Here is a 12,736-nt window from a genome sequence, read left to right as displayed (position 1 = left end):
GAACTTTCTGCAACCCCATTAAGCCGAACAGATGGAAAGAAGAACAGAGCAATAAATTTGAAAACAGTGAAAATGTGTGTGGCATGGATACAGTGAAATATACAGTACACTGTTAAAAAATGGATCCAGCAGGCATGTCCTTGAGTAAGCAGGAGCCTTATCCAACATTTTATATTGATAAACATTGCAACATTCCCTTTGGCCCCAAATTATTCATACCCTGGCAGATGCATTTATATTAATCTTCAATTATTAACAACTAGTTTCTACTGCTAAAGTCCTGGCAATCATTTGTTTTCAAAATTTATATTCTTTTGCTTAATCTGCTTAATCAAAATCTTAATCTGCCCTGAGTATTAATAATTTTGAGTTTGCCTTTATTGTAACAAGTGTATTGAATGATACTTGATATCACACAGTTTGTTTAGTTATTGTCCTTGGGGAGATTGTAGCTCTTTCTTGCTGCTACTTTGGCAAAGAAAACCATTTTACAGGTGCATTACAGCAGTTTATGGCAAATGATTCATTTGGAAATTGTCCCAACATTAAGAAGTGAAGTAAAGCAGCTCCAAATAGGTCATTATAAAAGAGCAGGTTAATGCAAATGAAATAAATTTACACATTAAATAATTTCAGTCAAGAATTCCCTCTAGTTGGCCAAAACCAAATTCAGGCCAACCCACTGTCAGTTTCCATTACAAGTGTGCACAAAACTTTATCGATGTTCCCTAATGTAAAAAAAAAAACAACCGACAACACAATTTCGCAATTGCGGTATTTTTTATTAAATCCGAAACACAATTTCGGATTTAAGATCAAAGGTTAACTAGTTTGTTCACATGATGTCATTAAAAAACATGCGACGCCGTCATTCTCCTTCCACTTCCTGTCATCTTCATCTTTTCCTCCAGTAGTAACCTTGTGTTGTTGGTCACATCACCCGTATGATGTGAAAAAAGGGTTTCTGTTGGAGTTTTGTGATGTACACAAATTCTGATAGAGTCAAAAAAAGCTGCCACATCCTAGCAAAAAAAAAAAAAAGTTTGTGTTGGAGTGTTTCCATTAAGCAAATTTATTTTTGTACTTCCACTTTGCGCGATGACATGGTGAAGCTAGTAACAGGAAAGGAGTAACCATCACATAATGTGATCAGAGACTTCCCCTGTCGTAATTTTTATTAAATATAGATCATCCCCCTGTTTCAAAAAAAATTATACAACTATAGCTTTAATTTTTTTGAGGCCTCCAGAGATAATAAGCTGAAATAAAATGGCTTCACTTCTGACACGGAAGCAACTTCATTTTGTTTGTCTGATTATGATCTGAATGATGACAGTATTGACAGTAAATATGCCAGTTTGTCTTATTAGCATGTGAGTTTAACTTTTATTGAAATTAAAATGCTCTGTACAGGAAATAAAATGGTGAAAAAGGTCACAGCGTTTAACTCGCCTTCTGTTTCTTTGCTTTAGCAGTTTCATGGAAAAGACAAAATTTTACATGTTATAACTGCACATTAAATGGGGTAATAAATTGGTAAAATTGTCAGTGCCAGTAAGGGCACTTTTCTTTTTTTTTTGGATAATTATGAAAAGCACTTTAATACACATAGTGGCAGCTTGTTTAAAGAAAATCATGCTGAAGATAAACATTAATAAAAATATATATATATAAATATTCTTCCTGGAATATTTGTAGATATAAAAACACTTTATTTACCCTGTTAAATGTTTGGTTACATATTACTAAATTAAAATCAGTAAAGGCAATATAAAATATGTGCAACGACAACAAGATATTTTTTTTTCCTCTAACAGCTTGAGGAGCTTATAATAAAGTAGAAGCTTACAAAAAGTCAATTACTGATTGATCCTGCTTTGTTTTTTTGTTTCTTGCATGCAGCTGTTCATTTTGGCGGTACCGTGAAGGCTGCTGGGAGCTGGCAGTATCCCGAGTTAGCGCCCCCTTGAGGCCAAGAGGGGAGCGGCCCTGCAGTGTAATCGGGCGGTTGACTTCTCACCGCTGGTTCTCCGAAGCCGGACCGGCTGCCAGACTGAACAGGCCGCAGTGTGGCGTTCAGGTGCTGCTGGCCCTGCTCAGGACTGTCGTACCATTTTGGGCCTGAGCTGCTGTGGGATGTGAGGTCCTCTGTGGACCTTGAGAGAGTGCGGTTGGGAAGACACACGTAATCTCCATCGCGAAGAGGACATGGCGCCGGGAAGAGAGGCACGGCTTCATCCGATTTTGTTTCGCGGACTTCTTCTTGCTGGACCTCCATTGACATTTGTCCTGATCCCTGCGAAAGAGACCCAAACGCGTTAAACAGCTGCAAAGCAAAGCGAGTGAACAGTAAGTACTTTTTAAAATACATTTTTTGAAGTTCTTGTAGGCTAGCTCTAAATCCTAATACGTTTCATTGCTAGCAGGTGTGTAAAAAGCTACTGTTTGTGTAGCAGTTCCCCTGTTATTTGCAAGCTAAAGGATGTAGCAGCTTAACAAAACAGAAGGCTAGCTCTAAAACGATATGCCAACAAAAAAGGTCTGTGGAAGTAGTAGGGCTGCTACAGACACCAAATAACAGAAGCTAAGTCTCAGTTTATTGTTCATACATACAAGCTAGCTTGAACACTGTAGCAAAGCTAGATACCGAGGGAAGTTAAAAAGTATTTTTCAGTATGTGTGAGACTTTTGACACGCTCCCATCAAAAATGTATGAATCCCACAGATCACTGAGGTGGGCTTTAGTGTGTCCTGCTGCATCGTGACAGGATATGTTTTTCTCTAACGTTACAGAAAATTTGCTAAGCCCGGTGGTTGGGTCCCAGGGCAGTCATTGATCCAGCGGCCCGTCGTGCTTTTGAGTTAAAAGTTGACAGAAAATGTGAAAATATCACTTTATAATTATATTATTGAAACATTGGAAGATTTATACGTGAACAGCAACTATAAGGTCTTGAAAAATGCAAACATTTAAAAAAAAACTTAAATACCTAGGCAATGCTGAGCCTGTTGAGGGCACAAATAAAGCCTGGTGGCCCGCCAGGCTTATAATACAGTGTGTTACCATCTCACGTTATGTCTTTTCTATAAAGGATTCAACCGACACACATGGAAACACAACTAAAATCTTAATAAGAGAGCTGGTGAGTCAGTGTCTATAACACGTTTTGCTGAATTTTTAGGACAATATTTTTATTATTTCCATTTGATTCCTTATACAAATGCTGAGTACTCCTTTATTATTCAGTTGCTGTTGTTCTCTTTTTGAAAGTGGCTGACCTGACAAAAGATGTATGGCCCGCTGAAGCTCATGGACGACGTGTCCAAGTCGTGAGCGTTAGGGGAGGGGAGGTTATCACAGTTCCAGCAACTCCTGCTCTGATCGCTGCCCGTCGTCTCAGTGCTCTTGGTCGGCCAAAGCAAAGCTTCTGAGGAGCTGCAAGGGGGGGAAAGGTGCATAATTTCATCAGCTCCCTCTTTCTTCTCGATCGCCACGGCGGCAGAGTGCAGACATCGGCTATCAACAGAAGAATGCATCCTGAGTTGTCGCTGCATTCATTATCTGACTTTTGTGGCGTCATGCGAGTAAAGTGTGAAATTTAGTACCAGGTCGATACGCGGTCGAGGTGCTGCACGCTACAAATGGACGTCTTCTCGCTCTGCACGAGGGTCGGGGACGAGGAAGACTGAATTGGAAGAAAACGTGGAAATGAAGCAAAGCTTACTTCAGCAACACTTGTTCAAAAACCAACAGAAAACCAAGGTCAGTGTCGTTTATGAGTTTGGACAGCCATTTCTAAGACTTTGGGATGGAGCAGTGGTGAAAGTTCAACCAGAATTACTCAAAGAGTGCATCAGTGAGTCAGACGCATCTAAAGGCCTGCAGGCCTCACTACCTCTACTAAGGTCAGAGTTCACGATTCAGTAACTGGGCATAAATGGCCTCTATGGTAGTGTTCCAAGATCAGAACCATCGCCCACCAAAATGAACACAAAGACCTATCTCACATTTACCCAAAGAAATCTTGATGATCCCCAAAGATTAAGGGGAAATATTATTTTAGGAAGATGTACATTTGACCAGAGGCTCACACAGAATGTCATAAACAGAAGTCAGTCAGACATGGTGGTAGTGTGAGGCTTTGCTTCTTCAAGACTTGCCATAATTGATGGAGTCATAAATTCTGCTCTGTAGCAGAAATTGTTTAGGAGAAAGTCCAGTCATCAGTACAGGACCTTTAGTCCGGTTGAATTTTGGTTCTGCAACAGGACAGTGATCTAAATTACAGTAGTAAGACTCAAAAATACCAAAATTAAGTTTTTGAGTGGCTGGACGCAATAATAATAATTGAAAAAAATAAAACTGAAGAGACTTGTAAGGGGGCAAATGCCTTTTTTTTTTGCATTACTTATACACTATGTGAAAATTTGTAACATTTTAGTCACTTTTAGAAAATAATCCAGTCTCACCTTGATCTCAGACAGGCTCTTGCTTTTGCCTGGAGAGGGAACTGAGTCCACCCACATCACAACTTCCCTTAATGGTGAAAAACATAAATGGGCGTTAATTTAAAACGTACATTTAAAAAGAAAATCAGCGATTCTGACTGCTGTTTTAACTGCATTTTACACGTTGCAGTCAACGTAAAGCAGCGCTTACTTCCGGCAAACTGGGATAGTGTGGTACAGAGTCAGAAAGAGCGCGGCTGCAATCACGCCACAGAAGAAATAAATCAGTGTGGAGACGGACCAGGTGGCTGTCGAGGAGCAGAAACCAGATTAAAGAGAAGGTCCTGTTCATAATGTCATTTGAAGATTTTAGTTTTTTCCAAAGCACAAAACAGCAGGAAAACATCAACATTGCACACACTAATATTGTAAGCACCTTTATTTGAGGTCCAGTTCGCAGGTTCAGACCATTCTGAGGGGATTCCTTCGTAGGTGGAACCTGCTCCAGGGGCAACCAGTGACCTCACTTTCACCTTGTAGTCCTGGAGCGGCACGAGGGATGTTCCCAGGATGCTCACCCGTGTGGACCCCTCGGAAATGTTCAGCAGCTCCGTGGATCCCTGGCGGCAGAAATAAATAAAACACACAACCTATGAATATTCAGGCCCGTTTTTCCAGAGCTGCTGTGGTGATTAGCCGCTAAAAGGAAAGCGGGGAAATGAAAACGGAGACGTAAAATCCTCTCACCTGATCTGTGGTCCTGTAATACCAGACCTGGTACAACAGCTCTGTAGCTGCCTCAGCTGGTGGAGACCACTCCACAACCCAGTCACCGTTATTCTCCCTCACTTTCACCTGCACTGGTGAATTGGTACGGACTGTTGAAAAAAGGTAACAGAAAATAACTGTTAGTAGCTTGACTCAAAACGCAGGGTTTAACAGATCTTTTTGTACAAGTGGTTCCCATTGTTGGCGCTCTTTTGAAAATATACTCTGCGTAACCCCACCGTTTACGTCGTACACAGCGTTTTGCGAAGTTAATTTGTAATTATTGAGTGGAAGCAAAAGTTTCACCGTTTTTCACATTTAGAAATCAGCAACCTTTCCTTTCTTAACCCGAAATAGTACATAACTGTCTTCCCAAGCCACTAAAGTAAACATGTGACACCTAACTGTACAGTGTACTATTTTCCTTCTAATTACACATTATGTTATGTTATTAATCAACATGTTATGTTTTGGACATCTCTCACACGAAACACTATTAAAATAAGTCAGGGATTGTGATTGTGATCTGACGGGTTCTGAAAAAGGGGCATAAATATATTTGCAAAACACCTGACCTACTGCAAGGTTGTATGTTTTATGTTTGCTGTAACCTTTTCTCCCCCCCATTTCTTTATGTACATCATATATAACATAATACATGTACAGTATATTTTCAAAAGAAAAAACAAACATGAATGTAATAGTTAAAAACGTCCACTAGGGGTCGGTGTTTAACATAGTGACCTACCAGCGACTAAATCCCAATTAAACAGCTGATCAGAGTCCTATGTACTGATTTAGAGGTAATAGCACAAATCAAACACTAGGGGGTGCTGTACAACCATGGCACAAACCTGGTTAACCGCTGTTTGTCTGCACTGCTTCCTGTGGTCTTATCACCCCCTTGTGTGTTTTTAATTTAGCCTTATACGCTCAGATAAGCACAGAGGGACTTCCGCCGCCACTTCTCACCTCCTCTGTATTCTCTGTACTCACTGTGTTTGTACGCTTGAAAAGTCTTAGCGTTGTGTGCCGGCTGGAGCTTCAGCTGCAGACGTTCAGGGTCCACATCGGTGAGAGGGCAGCTGTACCTCACTTCTGTCCCTCCGGGGTCAGAACTCACAGCTGGGTTCACGCAACATCCCTCAAACCTTTAAAGGATGGAAGTTCGCGTCAGTTCAGGAGCAGCAGAGGGCGGGCGCGTCTACGGCTTTGAGTTTGACTTACCGTGCTGTCAGGTCGTGTCGACAGGTCAGCTGGTAGGTGACGAGATAAGCCAGCTCTCTGCTCACCTCCCAGCTGCACGTCACTTCCTTCTCTCCATCCAGAACACAGTCCAGAGAGGGAACCTGCCCGAGGTCTGATGTGAAAGGGAAGGAAAACAATAGTTAACTCACACAGCTGGAAAACACCAGACGTAGTTCCCATAACTGTGAAAAGACCCAGAAGATTGAAGTTTGAAAAGAAAGCAAAACTGTTTGTTACTGCATCATTTTACCGGGATTTTCTGCAGTAGACCAACAGAAAGTAGTACGTGATGAAATGGGTAGAAAATGGTCATGTGGTTCGATTTATGTTTAGTCCCTCGATGTGAGTGCTGGACCTTTTTAGCGAATACGTCTAACAGCTTGGTGATCGAGTCAGAGCTGTTGGACCACATATCAGACTGAAATCCTGCTTTCAGACTGAAAATGTGTGCGCTCGAATTATGGTAGAAAAATTCCAGGGCGCAGGGGGTTAGCACGCCCCATGTTTGGAGGCCTTAGTCCTAGACGCGGACGTCGCGGGTTCGACTCCCGGTCCCGACGACCTTTGCCGCATGTCTTCCCCCCTCTCCTCACCCTCCTTCCTGTCTGCCTACTGTGGAAAAAATACGAGCCACTAGCGCCGCAAAAACTCTTCGGAGAAAAAAATGGAAAAAAAAAAAAAAGTTTTTTGGTTGCAAAGTGATAGTGTGAAAAAGTTTAAAGGGTATTTATGCTTCCTCTTTATTTCACTCACCATCTCCAGTTTTCCAGCTCGCCACAGGACTCCATTCGCTCCACCGACCCACGCCGGCCCGGGCTCTCACTCTGGCTTCGTATCTACGGCCGGGAAGCAGCTTCTGCCTCTCCAGTCTCACGCTGGTGTCTGCGACAGCCTCAGTCTGAGTAGAGAGGTGTGTATTTAACATTAAAAACGAAATTTAATAAGCACTGACTCACCCTCTGTCTCATTATTGTCTACTATGAGTAGGCTATGGGCACAGAGTTGACTGTCAGATTGGAGGGGGGAGGTGGCTCCTGTTACCCTTTAAATCTGATTGGTCAGCCTGCCTGGCCACACCCACCAGAGCGGCCAATCATTTTGTTCATCTCATATCATATTTTGTTCACACGCCATGTCAGTACATGACAGAAATGCTCCTTTTGTTGTTTGTTGTTGTTGACTGTTTCAAGTTTTTAAAAAATGGGACATTACATATGAATTAACATTTACATAAGAGCTAAGTGGCTAATTTCCATTGCTAGTCCCATTGGCAGGCTGATTTAAATGATGTTTATTAATAAGAAAGAGCCTCAGACTACTGTGCAACAAAAACTCTCCATAAAGGCAAAAACGCGGTAATTAAGCAGTTGTTTACAATTTCTAGCAAATAAGTTCAATAATTTTCACTTTAAGTTGATAAATAAGTTAAGTAGAGTTAGCATGGTGGTAAAAATAGAGATGTTTGCAGTTAAGCTACGCTAAGCTAATCAAGCGACTAGAAGAATTAGCCTGTGCCCTAAACCGCTGTAACAAGCAAATTCATGTGTTTTGTTTAGTTAAATAAATAGTTTGGTTATTGAAGTATTGGCCATGTTAGTGTCCCTCTCTTCTCTACTGTAAAAAAACAAAAACAAAACAACAACTCTAAACACTCCCCTGCTGCACAGAAAGGCAATGTGGTGATTTGTTGTGTTTGTAGCTTACAGTCCAGCCGTCCTCGTCCTGCGTCCTGAAGCTGAGCTGATACGAGAGGTTCTGGTTCAGGGAGGACGATGGAGGATACGGACTGGACCACTTCAGCCAGTAGCTGCCATCGCTTTCCTCAGATGCAGTCAGACCCCCAGGCGGATGTGCCCTCACTGTGCAACACCACCATCACTGTAAGGCTTAGTTTTGCTTTACATAATCTACTACTGTACATGTAACTGTTGCTTACGGCGCTGAACAAGATCCAGAGATGTGTGTTTGGAAGACGAGCAGAAGCTTGTTGTCTGGTTGTTCGTGAAGAAGACAGTATGGCTGATTCCCACGCCGAGCACAAGAGTTTTATATCTGCACTGGACAACTCCATCCTCGGTTGTTTTTTCGTCTTTAAAAGGCACACAGAGCTCACTGCGTAGATATAGACACCAATCTGTTAGAGAGAACCTCACCTCTAGAGAAGGCAACTTCAAGAAATGTTGCTCTTGTCCAGTCTGCTCCGTTTACCTGCTGCCATCGTTTCCCCTCAGCCAGACCTGCAGAGTCGTGTTTGTCGGTGCCTTCCATTTGCAATCCACATGGGTCTTGTAGTCATTGTGGCATTGTAAGGACTGCAGCCAAGGCGACACTGCAGCACGACAAAGAAGAGTCAATTCATTGCTAAAAATTAATGACTCAGGAAATTTCTAATTTTGGAATTTTGCTATCCCAAATGCAGAGGCGGTCCCAGCCTTTTTGGCGCCCTGGGCACACAAGACGCCACCATTGCCCAAATGGGTATACGAGGGAATTAAAGAGGCAACGTCAGAATCGTTTTAACCCCTTAACCGTCACCCTGAAGAGGTTGATATCCAGAATTAGATAGCAATTAGCTACATTTACTTGAATAGCTTTTTGGTTACAAAAACAAAAGTTTTACCACACTGTACTTTTTTTTACTTTTACTTCAGAAATTTTACCATGAAGTATTGCTACTCTTACTTGAGTAAAATGTCTTTTTACAGTATGAGTAGCTTCACTGAAAGAAGAACAAACATATTTTAACCAAAAATTAGCCGAACATAGATACACACCTGCAGTTTTTCTTCAATTTTTGTGAGTTTTATGCTGATAGAAATTGATTTGAAAATTTTTTTCTTTCGCCTGCTTTTGTTATTTTGTAATTAAGTTATTTATCTGAATTATTTTGGTTTTGGTCTTCTCCACATAACTTTATATTTTGGTCTGTCTGATTATGTAATTTAAAAATATAAAATGATTGATGTTTTGATCAGTTACTCAATACTTGAGTTTAATTTTTACCAAATACTTTTTTACTCTTACTTGAATCATTTCTTAAACGGCTACTTGCGACTTTTACTTGAGTAGAAATATGTTGAAGTATTGCTACACTTACTTGAGTACCAATGTTTTTGAGTACTCTGCCCACATCTGCTTATATGTAATTCAATTCAGGCTTTTCAATTGCCTTGTAATGATATTTGCCATGACGCAGATAAACTCAAATTAAAACGATTCACCCCTAAATAAGTTATGTTTACTGTGCATCACTGTAAACCTAAAGGTAGACGGTCTCACAAATATGTGAAACATGCTTCCATTTCTTTTTGCTGTTTTTAAATGATTATTATTAATATTTTCCTTCAGACGGATACTCACTGTTGTTTGAGCTGCTGCCGTCATGAACGCCGCAGTGATCCAGACCAGAGAGGAGAGCCCGATTCGGGAGAACCAACCACATCAAGACCAGGAGGAGAGCCATCCCTTCAGGGTTCACGGAGCCTCGTTTCTTTTCTTTTTAATGATCCACATCAGCGGCGTTTCCTCCACATCGTCAAGGCGCTCTTGCCTTAGAGGTGAGGCTGTTTTTTTTTGGTATATATATATATAAATAGGCAGCGTAGATGTGTGACAGACAGAGAGAGAGAAACAGTCCATTTACTAGAAATAATATAGAAATGAGTCATGACCACATCACCAGTAGTCTTCCGCTCTGAGTGTATGCTTTTTGTGGGATGTCACCACACATCCGCCTCCCTCTTATCTCTCGCTTCCACATGTTGTAAAGAGTAAAAAAAAAAAAGAGAAAAAAAAAAGCATACGCTCTAGGGAGCACACACACACTGGCATGAAAAAAAAAAAATCAATAAATAAATACATGGCATTATTTCAAAGTTTTACTTTTGCAGGCATTCGTGAATAAGATTGTAGTTTAACCTTCAAGCGGGGAAAGACAACAGAAAACCTCGAGCCGTTTCAGCCACAAGACAAAAACCATCATCTCGGTCATTGTGTTTTTAGGAAATAAGCATATTTAAAAAATATTTTTTTTAAATAATTAAAAATTAGATTTTTAAAAAATGTTTCAAAAATTATTTTAAAGGGTTTAAAATGATTACATTTAATTATTTTAGTATAAAGAATTAAAATACGTATTTATTTTGTGCAATTATAGTATAACTGCGATTAATTTGCTGAAAAATGTACAAATTGAAACAAGTAACTAGAATCCATGTACAGCTCTAATCAATCATAATTAAATCATCTGTGTATGTTTTAACGCGGTTTCCTAATAAAAAAGTCAATCACTTCAGTTTAGCGAAACGTGATGCAAAGACTCCGACAAACACCGTTAATTCCTGCAAATATATTTTGAAATTAAAATGATTTTAAATTGTTTGGGAAAACGCTTTTAAATTTTCAGTTTGAAAAAAGGGGAAACGGCGCGTAAAGATCAAATAGTTTCAGAGAAGAAGTCACGATATCGCTCTGTAAACTGGGGAGGGGGGGTTTCGAGGGTCTCCCGGGCGTGACCTTTACCCTTTTAGCTGCTGGTTTAGAGAAGCAGGTTGGGGGAAATCCCACAAAGAGAATATCAGGAATCCAGTAGAAAAAGTGAAAAAGACAAGCTGTTGATGTTTGCGGTGTTTTCTGATGTGAAACCATCAGGCAGAGATACATGAAAAGAGGCAGCGATTCGCATAAAAGAGGCATAAAGATAGTAAAAAAACACCAGAGAAAACATTTATTAGTGTTAAATTTATACCTTTATAACACAGAGGGCTAATCCACCCTAATGGAGACAAATATTAAGACTTTCACTAATTAATACAAGGTTAAATTTGTCATATACAGTAATAATCGTCTATGTTCTGACTGCATGAATACCTGAATATATTTTGTAATATTTAAAAAAAAAACTCACCCAATTACTTGGTTTTTCTGTTTGAGGAGCGCCTTTCCTTTTGTCCGACAGTCATCACTCCTTCCTTCTCGTCTGACGGCTCCGTATGAACGCTGACGAGAACTCTGTGGGAGTTTCCTGTGCGACTGCTTCAGTTTCCCCTTTCTGCCCAGACCGACTCTCGACGTCAGCTCGCCTTTAAGGCACAATCAGTTGTTTTGCTGAGGAGACGCCTGAAAACCCTAAAACCTCGGAGCACATCGAAGCAAACCAACGCCTGATGCGTTACTCTGGGATGCCGCTTACCCGTTTTGTCGGTGCACAAGCATGCGGTAGATTATAGATTGCAATCTGCAAGACTTTTAAGATAACCGTGAGTAAAAACAACCAACCACCGACCGCATTTCTTTGAGATAGCAGCGTTATGTCCTTTATGTGGCTCACGCCACACGCAACTGAAACTCTGCCAGGATGTGCTACTATATGTTTACATTCAGGAGATATTACCAGCTACACTGACTGACATGTGATCACGCAAAGTTGTTTTCCGTTTACGGTGTTTGTCTTACCAGAACCACTTCAGATATTTCCAACCCGAGGCTCTAAACGCTTGACAAAATGTACCTGAGCGCGCTGCAGTTACCAGGAGGTAGGCGTAATTAACGCGTCTTCAAAGTGCGTTCATTCAGTGTTAAAGAGCGTGCGTCACGCCCACTTGTTCTCTGGTCGGCTTTGCATCTTAAACGGAGGAATTTATTTAAATTGAAAGGATCAAAGGTCAGAGGGGAAACAATTCTTTTTTTGTAATAAAAATAGGATCTTGAAAATGAAAAATAAAAGTCTGCAATAAAACAGAACTTCCTTTAATTTTGCTTGGGCTAAAACAGCGATGGCTTATTGAAACAGATTGTGATGTGAACAGGGTGAATTTATTGGTACCAAATTTATTTGTCTGGCCACAATTAAGCTTCTTTAATTTTGTATTGTAACAGCATAATCTCACAGCCACCAACTTTTAATTGCAAAACATTTATTCAGCAGGAAAATAAGAATAAACAAGTAAATAAATAAACATTCTTGGGGGGGGTGGTCATCAAGCTCCATGGCAACCATGAGACACCGTTTACGTGCTAAGCTATTGATAAACCAGGACATTTGAAGCCCGTCTGAAATTATGATGTCATTAAATGCTTCTTAAAATTATGAATATAAAAATATGCATCTATTCAGAATATACAAATCTTTATTTTACCCAGATTTTCATTTCAGACATTTTCTGAAGTGGAAAAAGCCGGTTACATCATCACGTAGGAATTAGGGGATTTATTATAAAAAAAATCTTTGTGAATGACATCTAACAATATTTTGAACCAAAAAGGCTTAAAT

General features: G+C 40.4%; 1 protein-coding gene across 2 annotated transcripts; it reads right to left on the bottom strand.

The window, feature by feature from the left end:
- Window positions 1-761: 761 nt before the first annotated feature.
- csf2rb (colony stimulating factor 2 receptor subunit beta) lies at window positions 762-12,005 on the bottom strand. Of its 2 annotated transcripts, none has more exons than XM_032587649.1 (15): window positions 11,372-12,005; window positions 9,826-10,028; window positions 8,674-8,794; window positions 8,402-8,577; window positions 8,170-8,324; window positions 7,219-7,363; window positions 6,445-6,577; window positions 6,214-6,368; window positions 5,197-5,327; window positions 4,886-5,069; window positions 4,661-4,757; window positions 4,471-4,537; window positions 3,607-3,686; window positions 3,280-3,517; window positions 762-2,296 (listed from the first exon to the last, which is right to left on the bottom strand). In XM_032587649.1, exons 2-15 carry the CDS (start codon window positions 9,926-9,928, stop codon window positions 1,907-1,909), a joined length of 2,175 nt encoding a protein of 724 aa, XP_032443540.1. In that variant the 5' UTR covers window positions 9,929-10,028; window positions 11,372-12,005; the 3' UTR covers window positions 762-1,906. The 2 variants fall into 2 exon arrangements, with proteins under 2 accessions (XP_032443540.1, XP_032443541.1); XM_032587650.1 differs by having other exon boundaries at window positions 3,280-3,436; window positions 11,372-12,000.
- Window positions 12,006-12,736: the final 731 nt, after the last annotated feature.

This window comes from Xiphophorus hellerii, chromosome 16 (genome assembly GCF_003331165.1).
Source record: "Xiphophorus hellerii strain 12219 chromosome 16, Xiphophorus_hellerii-4.1, whole genome shotgun sequence".
In the NCBI taxonomy this organism is placed as follows: domain Eukaryota; kingdom Metazoa; phylum Chordata; class Actinopteri; order Cyprinodontiformes; family Poeciliidae; genus Xiphophorus; species Xiphophorus hellerii.
The sequence above is the reverse complement of the archived record's forward strand: the minus strand, read 5'-3'. Positions and strand labels throughout refer to the sequence as shown.

Bases quoted from the DNA above. Each gene is read 5' to 3' on its own strand.
- csf2rb (XM_032587649.1), bottom strand. From the start codon at position 9,928: ATGGCTCTCCTCCTGGTCTTGATGTGGTTGGTTCTCCCGAATCGGGCT. The intron at 8,578-8,673 runs GTAAACGGAGCA...ATATCTACGCAG, and splicing joins AGGGGAAACGATGGCAGCAG to TGAGCTCTGTGTGCCTTTTA. The intron at 4,538-4,660 runs GTAAGCGCTGCT...TTCACCATTAAG, and splicing joins ACTATCCCAGTTTGCCGGAA to GGAAGTTGTGATGTGGGTGG.